The sequence below is a fragment of the Phoca vitulina genome, unplaced genomic scaffold (genome assembly GCF_004348235.1).
Source record: "Phoca vitulina isolate PV1807 unplaced genomic scaffold, GSC_HSeal_1.0 scaffold11, whole genome shotgun sequence".
NCBI lineage: Eukaryota > Metazoa > Chordata > Mammalia > Carnivora > Phocidae > Phoca > Phoca vitulina.
In genome coordinates, this window is record NW_022589714.1 from 43,062,948 (window position 1) to 43,082,039 (window position 19,092).

A 19,092-nucleotide genomic window follows, 5' to 3' on the forward strand; every position below is an offset into this window, starting at 1 on the left:
AAAGGGTTATCTTTTGATTCTCTTAATGGTGTCCTTTGAAACACAAAAGTTTTTACTCTTTATGAAATCCAGTTTATCTTTTCCTGTGGCTGCTGTGCTTTTGAGGTCATTTCTAAGAAACCATTGCCTAATCCAAAGTCATGAAGATTTACCACTATGTTTTCTTCCAAGAGTTTTTTTTTACTTTTAGCTCTTATATTAGGTCTATGATCCATTTTGAATTAGGTTTTGTGCGTGGTATGAGGTAGAAGTCCTGCTTCATTCCTTTGCATATGAATATCCAGTTGTCCCAGCATCCTTTTTGAAAATACTGTTCTTTCCTCCATGGAATGTTCTTGGCACCCTTGTCAAAAATCAATTGATTGTAAACATAAGGATCTATTTCTAGACTCACAATTCTATTCCATTCATGCATATGTTTATCCTTATGCCAGTATCCCACTGTTTTGATTACTGTTACTATAGTAGGTATTGAATTAAGGGACACCTGGCTGACTCAGTTGGTAGAGCATGCAATTCTTGACCTCAGGGTTGTGAGTCGAGCCCCTCATTGGGTGTAGAGATTACTTGAAAAATAAGGAAAATAAATTTAAAAATTTAAAAAAAGAAATGTGAGTCCTCTACCTTTGTTCTTTTTCAAGATGTTTTGGCTATTCTTGAACCCTTGAATTTCCATATAAATTTCAGAAGAAGTTGGTCAATTTTTGCAAAGAAAACAGTTTGAATTTTGATGGAGTTTAACCTATAGATCAGATGGGGGATGCCATTTTTCATTAAGTCTTGTACCCTACAACTTTGCTGAACTTGTTTATTGCTTTTAATAGTTCTATGGTAGATTCCTTGGAATTTTCTGTATACGTACAAGATCATGCCATCTGCAAATAGAGAATTCTATATCTGCAAAAAGTCATTCTTCAAAAGTGAAGGAGAAATTGGTATTCCCAGATAAACAGAAGCTGAGAGAATTTAGTGCATTTAGGCAAGAAAAATAAATAAAAGCCATCTAGACTAGAAAGGAAGAAGTAAAAGTACGTTTATTTGCAGATGATATGATTTTGTATATAGAAATCCTAGGTAATCCACTCTTAGAGGATAAGAAGTAGTAAACAAGTTCAGCAAAGTTTCAGGGTTCAAGATCAATATAGAAAAATCTATTATAGTTCTATACAGTAACAATAAGTAATCTGAAAATAAAAATAAAATATAAATTTTGGGAGACTTATTAATTTTTGCAAAGGAAGATATCCCAACTAGTCTTTCAGCATTTTGAATATGTTATTCCATTACCTTCTGACCTCCGTGATTCCTGATGAGAAATCCATTGTTAATCTTAAAAAGGATTCCTTGTATGTGATTAGTCACCTCTCTCTTGCTATTTTCAGGATTTTCTTTGTCTTTAGAAAGTTCGATTATGATGTGCTTAGGTTTGGATACCTTTGAGTTTATTGAGCTTCTTGGATACATAGATTAATGTTCTTCATCGAATTAGGGAAGTTTTTGGTCATTTTTTTTTTTTAAACATTTTCTCCCCTCACCATCTGGGACTTTATGCAAATGTTGATCTCTGATTTCTCTGTTCATTTTTCTTCATTCTTTATAATTTCTGTTGTGCAGACTGAATAATCTCAATTGACCTATCTTGAAATTTACTTTCTTCTACCAACTCAAATCTGCTGTTGTAGTGAATTTTTTATTTCACTTACCATACTTTTCAACTCCAGAATTTGTTTTATTCTTTTTTATAATTTTTATCTTTTTATTCATATTCTCTTTTCTGTGAAACATCATTTTCATACTTCCCTTTAATCCTTTAAACATGCTTTACTTTTGTTCTTTGAGCTTATGTATAGTACCTAACTTAAACTCTTTATCTAGAAGTCAAAATCTGGGCTTCCTCAAGAGCTGTTTCTGTTAAACATTTTATTTCCTGTGCACAGGAAATACTTTGCTGTTTGTGCATCTCATATCTTTTTTGTTGAAAACTGGGCATTTTAAGTAATACGATATGACAACTCTGGAAATCAGATGTCAACCCTCCCCAAGGTTTGTTGGTGTTGTTATTGTTGCTGCAGCTGCTTATTTATTTAGTAAATTTTATGGCCTAGTTCTATAAAGCCTGCATTGTTTGTTGTATGCAGCCCCTGAAATTTCTGTTCAGTAAGCTTGGTGGTCAGTTAGTGATTGGAGAGAGATTTTTAAAAAATGCCTTGAATCTCACTCTAAGTCTTTGATAAGGTGCTCTCTGTATGTGTTGGGGTACCCAATCAGTACTGGAAGATTATAATTTTGGAAGTTTATAATTTTGTCTTAGCTCTCACTTCATGCTTATTCAGGGCCTCAAGGTCAGCCAGACGTAAGAAATAGGACCTTCTCTGGTCTCTCCTGGGCATGCACACAGCCCCATACATGTGTGTGGTCCTCTAGAGTCCCAAAAATATGTCATAACTTTTCAAAGCCCCTTATAGACATGGTATTCCACAGATTTTTATTTTAAGGTTTTGTTCACCCTCTTGTTTGCTTCACTGGTATTGCAGCCTAGGGCAACTTTGATGTTGAACACTTGCCACTGATTTGTTTTCAACAAACACCATGGGGATATGACTTTTTTTCACTGAGTAAACTGAGTCAGGTCAAACAAAGACAAGTACTATGAGTGGGGCTTTTCCAGGGAGCTGCAAGACAGATCAGAGTGGTACAATTCTGTGAACTTTTTGGAGAGCTCCAAACCTGTACCACCCCTTCCAGTGGTTTCTGTACTTACGTTTTTCACAGTTATGTGGTTGCATCTGTTATTTTTCAAGGCTATCATGGAGCTGGGGAGGGGGCGTGGGAATGGTCAAGTTAAAATGTCACAAAGCTCACTGTTCTTACTGAGATTCAGCCATTTTACTTGAGTAAACACTCCTTGGATTGTTGTGAGCCTTTGGATAACTTCCAAGATTCTGAAAAAGTTGATTTTGACAATTTTTGCCACTGTTCTCATTATTCTTGTGGAGGAGTGGATTTTCATAGGTCCTTACTCCACCACTTCTCTTTATTTTTAACTAGTACCTTCTCTTAGGATGGTTGAGACTACAAACATATGAAATTGTCCAGTGTTCAATGGTGAGAAGGCACAAGATTAGGTTGAGAATGCTCTACAGAAAGGAATTAGAGATAAATGTTACCCATTCACATTTTTTCATTTAATTTTTTATTGTAGCAATGTAATAAATAGCCATAGAGTATATATTGGTGGAACCTACATCCTTTCTATTTTAAATAGCATTCTATGAAGCTTTGCCATCTAGTTTTCCACGGCAGATGGGGGGAGAGAAAGCACGCTTTAGAAGAGAGGACAACTGGCAGTGAAAAAGATTTAAGTATAAAAATAAACATAATAATCAGCAGATGTCAATGTAGCATGCTACAGTACTCACTTTTCTTAGGCTGTTGCTAAGTCAAAATGAAAATGCTGATCTGTACATTTTTTGCTTTTCAAGACAGGGAAAGCCTAATATATTTTAGAAAATTTTCTATCAAAAATTAAACTGTTTAAAGCTTGATTCTTAAAGTTATCAACTTCATTTACCTAAAGCATTTATGGTCAAGAGATATCATATATTCAAATGATAATTGCTAATGGAACATAGCTATATCATTGGTGACAAATGCTGTTGAGCAGAAAGATTCTGTATTCATCCAGCTAAATTAATCATTATAGTTCCAACTCCATGTGAAGACACATGGAGAAAAATTATTAAGCCTCTCAGAAATGGAAAGCTGAAGCACACAGTAGTAATCCCTTTTTGTTAACGTGCTAAGTCCTTTGAGTTTGTAAGCACTAATAACACCTTCTACCTACATAGCAAAGGATGCATGAATTGTTACTATAGATATTATTCTTAGTTTAATAGTTGTATAAGTTGTCCAGGACTTAACTGATTACTTCACAATAAGCTCTAAACAAAACCTATGTGTTTTGAGAGGGCATGATAATGATAAATCACTTAACATACAAGCATGAAAGCATAGTAAAACATAGAACTGTCGTCATTATCTTAGTAGAAGTGTTAGAGCAAGAATCCCAGTGTGAACAGTGAGGGGTGATTCTCAGAGGAGCAATCTATCAAACATCAATTCACAATGAAGGCACCATTAGCTGACATCTTCATAATTGTTTGGATGAAAACGTCTCAGAGATGAAGGAGCTACTTGTAAGAAAAAAGAGCATAATGCTATAATAGTTTTCTTTTCTGTACGGTGTAGAGGAAAGATCCACTTGTGAAAGTCTGAATCATGCAAGGTGTATTAGGAAAGCCCATATGGCGAGGAGACAGAGAGAGGGAGAAACAGAGAGAGAGAGAAGAGAATGGGAAGGGAGAGAAGTGAAGGGGAGAGGAGAAGAGAGAAGAGATGGTGGCTGAGTAGATCTAGTGTTCTTTTTCTTTTTAAAATTCAAAATTTTATTTTTTCATCATGATAAGTATGTTTTTTAATCCCCATCACCTATTTTTCCCATCCCCCCTCTCTACTTCCCCTCTGGTAACCATCAGTTTATTCTCTATAGTTAAGAGTCTGTTTCTTGGTTTGTCTTTTTTTTTCCTTTGTTCATTTGTTTTGTTTCTTAAATTCCACACATGAGTGAAATCATATTCTCTTTCTCTGACTGACTTATTTTGCTCAGCATTATACTCTCTGGCGGTTGCAAATGGCAAGATTTCATTCTTTTTTATGGCTGAATAATATTCCATTGTATGTATATGCCACAACTTCTTTATCCATTTGTCTATTGTTGGACACTTGGGCGGCTTCCATAATTTGACTATTGTAAATAATGCTGCTATAAACATAAGGCTGCATGTATCCCTTTGAATTAGTGTTTTTGTATTTGGGGGGTAAATACCCAGTAGTGATATTACTGGATCATAGAGGAGTTCTATTTTTAATTTTTTGAGGAACCTCCATACTGTTTTACACAGTGGCTGCACCAATTTGCATTCCCACTAACAGTGCATGAGGGTTCCCCTTTCTCCACATCCTTGCCAATACCTCTTGTTTCTTGTACTGTTGATTTTAGCCATTCTGACAGGTGTGAAGTGATATCTCATGGTAGTTTTGATTTCCATTTCCCTGATGATGAGTGATGTTGAGTATCTTTTCATGTGTCTGTTGGCCATTTGTATGTCTCCTTTGGAGAAATGTCTGTTCATGTCTTCTGCCCATTTTTAAATTAGATTGTTTTTTGGTATTGAGGCTTAGTCCTTTATATATTTTGGATATTAAACCTTTATTAAATATGTCATTTGCAAACATCTTCTCTCATTCCATAGATTGCCTTTTAGTTTTGTTGATTGTTTCCTTCACTGTGCAGATGCTTTTTATTTTGATGTAGTTCCAATAGTTTATTTTTGCTTTTATTTCCCTTGCCTCAGGAGACATATCTAGAAAAATGTTGCTATGGCTGATGTTGGAGAAATTGTTGCCTGTGTTCTTTTCTAGGATTTTTATGGTTTCAGGTCTCACATTAGGTCCTTGATCCATTTTGAGTTTATTTTTGTGTATAGCATAGTGGTCCAGTTTCATTCTTTTGCATGTTGCTGTCCAGTTTTCCCAACACCATTTATTGAAGAGACTGTCTTTTCCCCATTGTATATTCTTGCCCTCCTGCTGTAGATTAATTGACCATATAAGTGTGGGTTTATTTCTGAGTTTTCTATTCTGTTCCACTGATCTATGTATCTATTTTTGTGCTAGTACCATACTGCTTTGATTACTACAGCTTTGTAGTATAACCTGAAGTCTAGAAAACCCAGGGTTCTTACGTAAAATCACCATCAAATCAAAGGCTGCTCTGTATGACTGAAGAGCATATCTGGATTACTCTCTTACCAAAAAGTCATTCCAAGAAAACTGAGGAGGGGAATTCTTAGAGGATTTATAGTTGGTGCTGAATGTTAAATTAGGGAATTACATTACAAGGTACACAGTGATAAACATTCTGTATTCTGTACCTGGTGTTCTAGGATGTGACTACATCTTGTGAGTATTTGCCCCATGAAGTGCCAGGTGTTGGGTTTGTAATTTGCCAAATTATAGGTATGGTTTCCTCAGAACTTTTACCTTCAACATATACTGAAGTATACTAAAGATGAAGAAAATATTTAATTAGAGAGCGATTTCAGCAAAATGGTAGTATAGGAATTTCTAGCACCTGTACCCCCAGAAACATCAGTTTGAATAACTACCAAGCATGAAAATACCTTCACAAAAGCTAAGGATTCCAGGTGAGGAATTACAGCATTGGGGTGGGGCACAGAAAAAAAAGAAAAGACACTTTGAGGAGGGTAGAAAAGATAGATAGACATTATCCCATTACCCCTCCCTGAAGCCTGGGCATCCTAGCACTGAGAGACACCATCCCCATGGGATGAGACTGAGTGAGCACCTGAATTTACCACAGACATCAGTGCTGGCCCATCCCAGCATCAGCTGACTCCAGTGGCCCCAGGCAGCTTCCATGGCCCCAGGTGACTTCATGGTACCAGGCTCTTGGCAAGCTACTGAGAATCCAGTCCCCTGGCCTACCCTACCACTTGCCTGCTCCTGTAGCCCCAAGCAGATCCTGCAGCAGTAGGCTACCAGCAGGCTCCCATGGCCCCAGGCAGCTCCCATGATACCAGGCTCCCAGCAGACTCTAGGAACCAGGATCCCAGCCCATCCCTGTTTGGCCAGCCAGCATGGCCTTGGGTGACTCCTGTAACTCCAGTATCCCGGTGGGTTGTCACCAGACCCACACTGCAAGCCCTCCCCAAAGCCAGGCCAGCCTTCGCAGCCTGAGCTTTAAGGCTGGCTCCACAGATTCAGGCTCCTGGCCTGCACAGCACCACATTGGTCACTGCAGACCCAACCTAGCCCATGAGGTCCTGTGTTGTAAGCTGACTCCCGTGGCCCAAGACTCTAGGCTGGTCCTAATGCCAGGTTGGCCTCTGTAGCCCCAGCCTCCTGGCTGGCTTATGTGAAACCAGGCTCTCAGACTGTCCCAGCACTGGACTGGTCCCTGTGGATCCAGATACTGGGCCCATCCTAGTGATCCCCAGTGCCTGGTTAGTCACTGTGGACCCAGTATCCAGGTCCACCCACACAGGCATGAGATCACCAAAGGAAACTAATAAAGCTCCAGTGACTGACCCTAAAGAAATGGAGGTCTAGGAACTGTCTGACAAATAATTCAGCATAATACTCTTAAATTCAGTGAATTACAAGAAAACAAAGACAACTAAATGAAATTGTTCATAATACATGAACAAAATGAGAAGTTTAACAAAGGAATAGAAACCATAAAAAAACCCAAGCAAATCCTAGAGTTAAAAACACAGTGATCGAATTGACAATTCAGTAGAAAGCTTCAATTGCAGACAGTCAAGCAGAATAAAGAATTAGTTAACTGGAAAACATGTCATTTGATATCATCTGGTCAGAGAAGCAAAAAGAGAAGAGAAAGAGTGAAGAAAATCTTTGTGAATTATGGGATATCATTAAAGGAAACAATCTTACATTATTTAAAGTCTCAGGAGAAGAGAGGGAGAAAGGGGCAGAAAGAATATTTAAAGAAATAATGGCTTGGAATTCTCAAATCTGGGGAGAGATTTTTGGACATCCATGTTCATACAGCTAATAGGTGACCCTATAATTTCAAACCAAAATGATGTGTTACAAGACACATTAAAATAAAACTATCTAAAATCAAAGACAATTTTAAAAGCAGCAAGAGAAAAAAATACCCACACAATAAGGGAACCCTCATAAGGCTATCAGCAGATTGCTCAGCAGAAACCTTATAGGCCCTGAGAGAGTGGGACAATGTATTCAAATTTCTCAAAGAAAGAAACAGCCAAGGATACTTTACCCAGCATAGTTATCTTTCAGAAATTACGGAGAAACAAAGATTTTCCCAAACAAACAAAAGCTGAAGGAGTTCATCACCACTAGACCTACCTTATAAGAAATGCTGAAACATGAAAACATATGAAAATATAAAGCATACTGGTAAAGGCAAGTATAAGCAAATTTATGATACTCTAATACTATAATATGGTGATGTGTTACTTATTCTAGTATAAGGTTAAAGGACAAAACTATTAAAAACAACTACAGCTACAATAATTTGATAATGAAGACACACTATAAAAAGAAGTTAATTGTGACATCAAAACATTAAAAATGGGATGAATGGTAAAAACCAATAGTAGATACACAGAAGTTAAAGAAAAGGGAATCAAGGTATACCATAGGGAAAATCACTTCACAAAAACAGTAAAAGAAGAAGAAGGAAAAAAAGGAAATACAAAACTAGAAAACAATGAATAAGTTGGTATTAGTAAGCCCATACTTGGCCTTATTTACTTTTAATGTAAATGGATTAAATTCTCCAATCAAAAGGCATAAAGTGGCTAATGGACTAAAAACAAGACCCAACTATATGCTACCTACAAAAGACTCACTTCAGCTTTAAGAACATACATAGACTGAAGGTGAAGGGATAGAAAAAGATACTCCATGCAAATGGAAACCAAAAGAAAGCTAAAGTAGCTATACTTATATCAGACAAAATAGATTTTAAGCCAAAACTGTGATGAAACTGGGGTGCCTGGGTAGCTCAGTCGGTTAAGTGTCCGACTCTTGATTTCTGCTCAGGTCATGATCTTGGGGTCGTGAGATTGAGCCCCCTGTCAGGCTCTGCACTCAGCATGGAGTCTGCTTGTCCCTCTCCCTTTGCTCTCCCCCCCAACTTGTGTTCCCTCTTTCTTTCTCTCAGATAAATAAATAAATAAGTAGACTCTTAAAAACAAAACAAAACAAAACAAAAAACTATGAGACGAAGGCCATTTTATAGTGATAAAAGAGTCAGTGCATCATAAGGATATAACAATATATATGCATCCTACATCAGAACACCTAAACATATTAAGCAAATATTAACAGATCTGAAGGGAGAAATAGACAACAATACAATAATAGTAGTGGAATCTGACACCCCACTTTCAACAATGGATAGATCATCCAGATAGAAAATCGGTAAGGAGGGGCGCCTGGGTGGCTTCGTTGGTTAAGCATCTGACTCTTGATTTTGACTCAGGTCATGATTTCAGGGTCATGGGATCAAGCCCCACATTGGGCTCTGTGCTCAGTGGGGAGTCTGCTTGAGATCCTCTCTCTCCCTCTCCCCCTGCCCCCCCCACTTTTCCTCTCTCTCTCTCTCCCTCTCAAAAAATAAATAGATAAATCTTAAAAAAAAAAAAAAAGAAAATCAATAAGGAAACATTGGATGTGAACTATACCTTAATCCAAATGGATTCCAGACATATGTGGAACATTTCACCCAACAGCAGCAGAATACAAATTCTACTCAAGCATACATGAAACATTCTCCTGGATAGATCACATGTTAAGCACAAATCCAGTTAAGAAATTGGCAGAGGACTTGAATAGAAATTTCTCCAAAAAAAAATACAGACGGTCAACAGATACATAAAAGGGTGTTAAATATTTCTAATCATCTGGGAAATGCAAACCAAAAACATGAGATATGTCCTCATACCTGTTAGGAAAGCTATTATCAAACTGTCAGGAGACAGCAAATGCTGTCAAGGATGTAAAGAAAAGGGAATTCTTGTGCACTGTTGGTAGAGATGTAAATTGGAGCAGCTACTATGGAAAACAGTATGGAGTTTCCTTTAAAAATTAGAAATAGAACTGCCATATGATCCGGCAATGCCACTTCTGCCAGTATATCACAGGAAATGAAATCTTACAGAGGTATCTGCATCCCCATGTTCACTGCAGCATTATTCCCAGTAGCCAAGGTATGGAAAAACCTAAATGTCTATTGATGGGTGGATAAGTGAATAAAGAAGATGTGATAAACACGCACACAAACAAAATGGGATATTAATCAGCCATAAAAAGAAGAAAATTCTGCCATTTTGCAATAATGTAGTTGGGCCTTGAGAGCATTATGCTAAGTGAAATAAGACAGAGAAAGACAAATTCTCTATGTTCTCATTTACGTGTGTAATCTAAAAAACTGAACTCATAGATATCAAGAAAAAATGGTGGTTGCCAGGGGCTGGTGGGTGGGGGAAATGTGGAGATGTTGATCAAAGGATAAGAACTTCCAGTTATTAGATGAATAAGTTCTACAGATCAAATGTACAGCACAGTAACTATATATTATATATTTGAAAGTTGTTAAGAGTATCGATCTTAAATGTTATCACCACCTCCGAAAATGATAATTATGTGAGGTGATGGATGTGTTAACTAACCTTATTGTGGGACTCATTTCACAGTATATTTATGTATCACATCATCACATTTGTACACCTTAAAGTTACATTTGTTATGTGTCAGCTATATCTCAGTAAAGCTGGAAAAAAATTAAAAGACAGTATATGAAAACCAAGGACATTTTTATAAGATGTATAATACATCAGTATTGGTTCTTTAGTTATAGCAAGTGCACAATACTAATGTTATCAACAGTGAGGCAAGTAGGCGTAGGGTATGTGTTAACTCTGTACTATCTTTGCAACTTTTATGTAAATATAAAATCTTGCTAAAGAAAAATTAAATTAAAAAAAAATACTTAAGATGACCAGACTCCATTTGAGTTACAGGTAACTTTCTTGGAGAAAAGGATTGGTGTGCTGATACTCCTGGATTTTAAAAAAAAGTAAATTATTTTAGGTAGATACTCAAATATATAGATACTTCTATAAATGTCTTTTCACTAGTGTTGAATGAGGTTGCTATTAGAATACAAACCATTTAATACTCATGCAATTAGCCATGTTGATGTTAGCAGTGTGCCATTTCTTTATATAGTGTCTTGGCAGGTTACAATGGTACCATCCTTGCTTATGGGCAAACAGGCAGTGGGAAGACATTCACCATCACTGGTGGGGCAGAACGCTACAGTGACCGAGGCATTATCCCAAGGACACTGTCGTACATTTTTGAACAATTACAAAAGGTATGGAGCTTTATGTTCATTTTCTGTTTGATATATTCAGCAGAAATTTATGGTGGGTAAAAAATTTATTGTGACATTTTATTATATTATATCTAAATGAGGAAGTATTATTGTGTTATAACTCTGGCCTTTACATTTAAGGAAAGTTTAGGATTTTGCTGAAGAAGTAGAAATAAAGGTGCTTCTCATTAAAGGGATGCTGTTTCAGCAAAGGCTCAAAGGGAGTTCCTTCTGATACATCCATGGGGGTTAAAAGAACAGATAACACATTTTACTAACTAACACCTTATATTTCCCATTAAGAAACTGGATGTCCTTTTGCCAAGACATCTTTATTTCAGCTACTAAAGCACTGAATAAGATGATGTAATTGTACCTTTTTCACAATTGTAATAGAAGCCCAAAAGAGTTTACCAGAGTAAAAATCCTATTGCAATTAATATTATTAGGAAGAGAAGTTCTCTATATTATATGCATCATTGACTGTGTGTCTCTAAGTGCCTATTGCTTTATTAGTATTTAATACAACATACAATACAACTAGCAAGGTAAGTATCCTTATCCCATTTTCATAGTTGGGAAAACTGAGTCTAGATATCTTTCTCTGGGTCTTTATAAGTAGCTGACTTGGAGGTCCATCCCAGGTCTGTGTGATGCCAAACTCTGTGCTTTTTACCACTATATACACTGCCTCTATGTCTCAGACTGGCTTTATTTTGTTGATTGTATTTAACTAATAATGAGTCCTATAACTTCTCTGGGTTTCCGTTTTCCCCTCTGTGAAAGTAGGGAATGAATTGTACTAGAGGATCTCCATTGGCTCTACTAGTTCCCACACTTACTTGGTTGTATTAATTCTGTGTAACAAATGTCCTAACTAGGTCAGTGTAACAGTTATTCCAAAATTTCTTGACTGTATGCTTTTTGCATTTTGAGTTGCAAAGATGAGAAGAAATTGCTGAGATCTGCATAATTCTAATTTCCATCCATAAAGTAGCAATTACCCATTAGTTCAGCTCATCTCTCACTAGCTCAAACATGCCAACTCTGCATGCCAGAAAATGTGGAAGAGAAAGGGTTGAGTATAGTGTATATGTTGGATTCAGATCCTGTCTTTTCATTTACTCATTTATTTCTGACATTAGCTGTTTTGTTTTGTTCCCAGATGTCACAAACTGGGAATATAATTTCTAATGGTTTTTGCTTCTGTGGCCCAATGTGGAAGCCTTTTGTCTTGGAAAGATCACTGAAGTTGGTGCTGGCCAACCTGGTTCTGAGAAAACATACTACTTACAGCATGTGGTCTTGAGGCGGTTACTTAACGTCTCAGCCTTGTGGACTTGCTGTGAGGGCTGAACATACTGTATCTAAAGATATTGTTCAGTTCCTGGCACATAATATATGCTCAAGAAATGAGCTCAATTACTACGACCATTGATACCTATATTCACACACACACACACACACACACACACACACACACACACACACACACGTACGTGGCCAAACGATCCTGATTAATTTCAAAGAATCCTTTGAAATTAGAACAAATGAAACCAATTTCCCTGATTAAGTTAAACAGAATAAACAAATCCTTTCCTAACGGAAAATACATTTGTCCCTTCTAAAATTTTGTCTATGGGTACCAAATACAGTAAAAGTCGAAATGTCTCCTGAATACCTACCATCTCTTGGGTCCATTGTTGTATATCTGTTTGGTCATGACATTATTCTAAACCTCATTTCATTTTGAATGATCCTAAATCACTTCCTGGACTGGAGAGAGCCCCTTGGACCAATTTATAGCCAGGACAACTCTGTAAAAGGACAGATTTCCATGATGGGGCACAACACATTCATTATAATCAAACCGAACTGCTACAAAATTAGAGGCAACTTGAGGTTGATCATTAAGTTTGTCCATACTGTGTAGCTGAAAAATGCAGATAGGTACTCAGATGCCCCCAGTCGATTGCTTTAGAGGGCCACATGGAGCTCTCTAGAATTCTTAAAGGAAATATTTGACTTATGCAAAGTATTTATTTCAAGATAAACTAAGAGCAATTGCATACTGGCTCCTAAAGTGCCTGTGAGTGTGATAGGAGCACATTTGCAGTGATTTTAAAAGAAGACAATTGATTCCATTTATTTTAGAAATCACTGCTTAATACTTTTGAATATTGTGAGATTCAGACTTGTTTTGGGGCAGGAGAAAAGGCTGTCTGCAGGAAACATGTGTGTTACATTACAGTCTGGCAATCCTAAACACTAAAAAAGGAGTAATAAGGAAAGGTAGCTTGCCACATTGCTCAGTGACTTTTAAGTGTGTATTCCAATAAAAGTCCAGAAAATGCAGAAGCTGGAGGAGCCAAAGGCATTATCCCCATTATCTCAGGGGAGTGGACTTGCCATTTTCCTGACTTATGATGATTTCTTCTACTTTCTAGAAGAAAGAGAGTTTCTCCACTGCAGATGAACATACAAGTTGGCTGTTGTTTTTGCCTTTCTTTGCCTTCTCTTTTATATTCATGTACTGAATTCTCCATTTGGAGGCCTTTAGAAACAATAAAAACAATAACAATAGCAATAATAATAGCAGTAGCAGCAGCAAGGATTTATTGGGGATTATTACAGGGCCACACATTCTTGGCAGGATTTTAAGTACAGAACCCTATTTCTGTCACAACAGTTCTGCAAGATAAGGGTTATTCTCCCCAATTCTGCAATTAAACAGCTGTGGGTAATGCAGGATCACTCAATTATAAATGCCAGATCCAGGGTTCAAACCCAGCTTTTTCTGATGCTAAGATGAGCCCAGAACTGTCTGCTAAAATCTCAAACTATAAGAGATGGGATATTTCAGATATGGTCAGATAAGTTTTAGAAATACAAACTGAGGGTTTTAGAGGGGAGGGGGGTGGGGGCATGGGTTAGCCCAGTGATGGGTATTGAAGAGGGCACGTATTGCATGGAGCACTGGGTGTTATCCACAAACAATGAATCATGGAACACTACATCAAAAACTAATGATGTACTGTATGGTAACTAACAACATAATAAAAAGAAATCTCTGCCACCCAAAAAAAGAAATATATTGCTTTTAACGGGATCTCAGGAAGTTGGTAAATGATCCCCCGTGGCCTTTCACGTGCTCTGAGAATCTTCTAGAGAGGGACAGCATATATGTTGATCGTGGAACACTTTCTCCACAAGATATTTCATGGGACATTTTAGGGAAAACTGGATTAGACTAAAGGCCATGCAGAGTCTGCCTAGTATTTATGGTCTCTGATACCTGTGCTAAGCCAAGTTATAACCCACAGAATGATGTTGAAATGATGCCTTTACTAACCTAATCTGATTGACAGGCCGTGTGTTAGGTAGGATAAGCAGCCAGAGTCGCCCACATCAGGAAGATTTCCAGCATTTGCTTGGGAGAAATTTGCTTAGTAGAGACTCAGTCCATGCTGTCACCCTCCCAAACCACCAGAACATGGAATTTCAGCTGTAGCTTGAGTGTTTTACTCTAGTCATGTGCTGCCTGAGAGTTGCCTTAATTTTCTAGGTGTTGTTTTGTTTTTATGAAATGTTGGTGTTTTTCTTTGGGTAGTTTGAGTCACGTTAGGACCAGAGAATCATATTAATTTTTATCTGAAGAACACATAGGGATTCATTATTCAACTGCCTCACTAATGGGTGTAGAAACTGAAGCCTGACATCACAGGGCCTCATAGCAAGTAGGACTAGGATTCCAACTCTGGATTTGCAGGCCCCTGTTCTCTCCCCCATCTCTGTGACTTGGTCATCTCTCCCTTTGAATAGTATCTGTCAAATGGATTGTCTTGGATATGGGTGAGAATCAACGGGAAGGTCATCCTGAGCAAATTCTCTTCTCTGACAATCTGCTGACCTTCTTGCCATAAGGCACAAATATATTGTCCCCTTACAAGAAGTAGGACTCTATTTGCCAAAATGGAAGAATTTGTACTTTGGGAGAAGCAAGAAGAAGGTGCTATTAATTGATACTTGGTCTTGAAAACTGAGCCTGGAATTTTCTTGAGACCTGAAAAAAATTCCATTTTATTCCATCTCAGAGAGAGTGGGTCCTTTTTGTCTGCTGACAGAACTGAGACAGGACCTGTTGCCTTAACTTTTATCCTAATGACATTGATGCCTGTGTCATTGCACTTCACCAGCAATGACCCACAGAAAATACCTCTCAAACCAATAGCTCAGTATCCCTGATCTGCCACATGGGCCAGGAAAATTCACCCAACAGATAAGATACAGGCAGTGAGCTGTGAATATCTACTCTTACTGTTACCTGATTGATCTAAAGTATTTCTGTCCCCTGGGATTCATTTTCCATTATCAACTATTGTCTGTTACCTATTTATGTCATCAGAAATTTTGAATATTGGAAAAGCTAAAAAAAAGAATTATGATTGAAGATGGAAACTCTTTTGCTACTGAAGTTTTAAAACTGAAGTCACAGTTCTGTTTTCTTTTATGAATAGGCTATTCACAGAATGTAAGTTTATTTTTTCATAGTAACCTTTTTTTGGATCTGGAAAGTAAAAAATGGTGTGTTATACAGTTCTGCAACCAAGTTGGCTCATTTTAAGTGTATATTGACTCTTCATGTATATATAACGTGGAACCAATAAAAAAACAACAGACTAGAGTTGCTTGTAATCATGGGTGTTGGCTATTAAAAAAAAAACAACGCTTCATGCATATGGTAACTAGCAACTTGAAAGTGTCACGAACTGAAAATGGAAACCATACAAAGTGAAGAGAGTAAAGGAGAGAAAGCTGTGAGGAACTGTAGTGATAAATGTGTTCATCCTCCTCTAAGCTGAATCGTTATTTATAGCCATTAAACAATGTCTTCCCCTTTTCCAATCAGGACAGCAGCACAATACATACAACGCACATTTCCTATTTGGAAATCTACAATGAATGTGGTTATGATCTATTGGATCCAAGACACGAAGCCTCCGGTTTGGAAGATTTGCCGTGAGTAGCAGAACAACAAAGAAGGGGGGAAAAATCACTTTCAGATGTTCCCTTCAATTGTTTCCTTTGAAACTTTGTATGTTTCTGGTCTCAATCATAATTAACAAATACTGGATAACAGAATCTTTTTGTAATATAATGGATATTTTTTCAGTTATGACAAGCAGACAGTGGTGATGGGAACTAAAATTGCTTGAAACCCATTTCTTGGGAAAATCTCCTTTGGAGTTGGTGCAAGAGAGTGCGCTGGATGTTCTCAGAGTGGGAGCTGAGACGACCAGTGGGATATGCCGGTGCTGCTCTACTCTTATCAAATCAAACCCTTTACTCCTCTAATTGTGGCCTCTCTCTGAGCACGGGATACAGATTAGGGCTCCGGCAGCAATAAGAGAATATGAAAGAGAGAAAATAAAACTTTGTCTTCCTCATTGCTTCTCTACTGTTATTAAGACTGACACTGACAATCAGTTGGTCAGATTGGCACTGATTGCATCATGACTGAAATATAGTCTTCAGAGCTTACCTACTAACTAAGTTACCCTGCCAGCATTTGTATAACATTACTCACTGCTTGTTTGAGTATCTGCCTAAATTACATATTAATGGTAATACTTCATATCCTTTTGTCCAGACATCATATATCAGGAGTTGGTAGCCAAGAAAATGTACTTTAATTTTCTTATTAAATATTCTAAAACAATTTAAAAACATATATTAATCCTCTACCACAAAGACCAACAACCAATTGCTTGCTTTAATTTGCAAAGGAAATAAGAGAAAATACTAAAGAAAATAAGTTATACTCTTTACATCACCTTTATATGTATTCTTCCTTTTAATGTTGACTAGAGTTTTTACATATCATCTCTGTTATGCCAACTATATTCATTAAAGGGAGTTAGGAAGGGGGATTATTATTGGTACTCTAAATATTTATGTTAATTAAATAATATAAGAAGAGAAAGGAAAAATCTGACTCCATGGAAGAAATTGGTCTTAAGGAAGCTATTGGAATTAAGTTTGTAGAAAGGTAAGAAGTCCCTCAGAGGAAGGTTAGAAACAGCAACATTTAAAACATGAAGATGGAACTAGAGGTATTATGCTGAGCGAAATAAGTCAGTCAGAGAAAGACAATTATGTGATTTCACTTATATGTGGAATTTAAGAAACAAAACAGAGGATCATAGGAGAAGGGAGGGAAAAATAGAGTAAGATGAAATCAGAGAGGGAGACAAACCATAAGAGACTCAACTCTAGGAAACAAACTGAGGGCTGCTGGAGGGGAGGTGGGTGGAGGGATGGGGTAATTGGGTGAGAGCATTAAGGAGGGCACGTGATGTAATGAGCACTGGGTATTATATGCAACTGATGAATCTCTGAACTCTACCTCTGAAACTAATAATACAAACCAACAATATATGCTAATTTTTTTTTTTAAAGATTTTATTTATTTATTTGACAGAGAGAGACACAGCGAGAGAGGGAACACAAGCAAGGGGAGTGGGAGAGGGAGAAGCAGGCTTCCCGCGGAGCAGGGAGCCCGATGCGGGGCTCGATCCCAGGACCCTGAGATCATGACCTGAGCCGAAGGCAGACACTTAACGACTGAGCCACCCAGGCGCCCCACAATATATGCTAATTAAATGAATTTAAATTTTAAAAAAACAACCTGAAGATGTGGTCAGAAAGGCCATGTGTTGAGGAGTCACATGAAATAAAATCAGAAAGGCCAATAGGCCTTTTTTTGAGGGACCGCTTTTGAAGTACTTGAATGACAGGCTTTTGCTGTGAGATTGATCTTTATTCTAATAGGCTTTTAAATTAGTTTTCTAGCCTCCAGTCTAACCTGGACCTCTAGGCTAAATCTTGCTTAAAATTGCTTTTAACAAGTCACATCTACACTGAAGAGCTTGAAGCCTGCTTAGCAATAATTCAGAAATGAAGGGCTTGGCTCTGACAAACATAGCGGAAGAGAGAGAAATTTGAGAGATATGCATAAAAAAAAATAGATGACAGGACGCCTGGGTGGCTCAGTCAATTAAGCGTCTGCCTTTGGCTCAGGTCATGGTACCAGGGTCCTGGGATCGAGCCCTGTGTTGGGCTCTTTGCTCAGCAGGGAGCCTGCTTCTCCCTCTGCCTGCAGCTCCCTCTGTTTGTGCTCTCTTTCCCTCTCTCTCTCTCTGACAAATAAATAAAATCTTTAAAAAATAAATAAATAAATAGATGATAGCTAGCTAGAAATAAAATACGTTGATTATTCCTCTCACCTTGGATTTGCTTGGATTTGAAAAGAAGATGAATTATAGCAAGTTCATTCTCTGTATTTTACTAATTGAGGAGAGTAAACCCAGAGAGGTATGACTTGCCCAGGTTTCAGAACTGATCTGTTAATGGTACAGCAGGGATTGAAAACCACATACTCCCACTTTCATGCCAGAGTAGCAAAAATAGCTTCAAGATTTTACTGTGGGGCCCAGAGAATTAAGGAAGCATTGACTAAAAAGATGATCTCTGTTAGAAAACTTGATTGGGTGGTGGTAATAAGTTTCACATACATACATAACTTTGGTGTCTGAGAGTACCCTACCTGATGTTTATAAAAAATTCCTCACAGGTAGGAAGCATGCCTTACTTGAGTTGGTAGTCTCTCTACCGTGTAGGCCAAAGTAAGTTCTTAATATTTTAAAAAATTATCTGTCAAATTGAAACTGTGAAGTAGACTTTTTGAAGAAGAGCATGAAAGGGAAAACAGCATGAGCTCTATGAATCAGAGTCTAATTGACATAACAAAACGCAGCCTGACTATGAGAAGCAGGAGTGAGCAAAGTCACTGAATTCTAAGAGAGGCAGTGTACTATAGAGTCAAGAACACTTGATTACAAGTCAGGAAATTTGGGTTCTAGTCCCAACCCTGCAATCTTAGACATTTTTTTTTCACTTTTCTAGGTTTCTTTTTTTTTTTTTTTTAAGATTTATTTATTTATTTATTTGACAGAGAGAGACAGCGAGAGAGGGAACACAAGCAGGGGGAGTGGGAGAGGGAGAAGCAGGCTTCCCGC

General features: G+C 37.5%; 1 protein-coding gene across 1 annotated transcript in view; it reads left to right on the forward strand.

Annotated features, from left to right (window-relative positions):
* The window catches only part of KIF6 (kinesin family member 6), a 422,557-nt gene that overhangs the window by 70,532 nt on the left and 332,933 nt on the right, over nt 1-19,092 (forward strand). The window contains exons 4-5 of the mRNA XM_032409883.1: nt 10,867-11,014; nt 15,924-16,033. Coding sequence (XP_032265774.1) covers nt 10,867-11,014; nt 15,924-16,033 — 258 coding nt within the window. The remainder of the gene's footprint in view (nt 1-10,866; nt 11,015-15,923; nt 16,034-19,092) is intronic.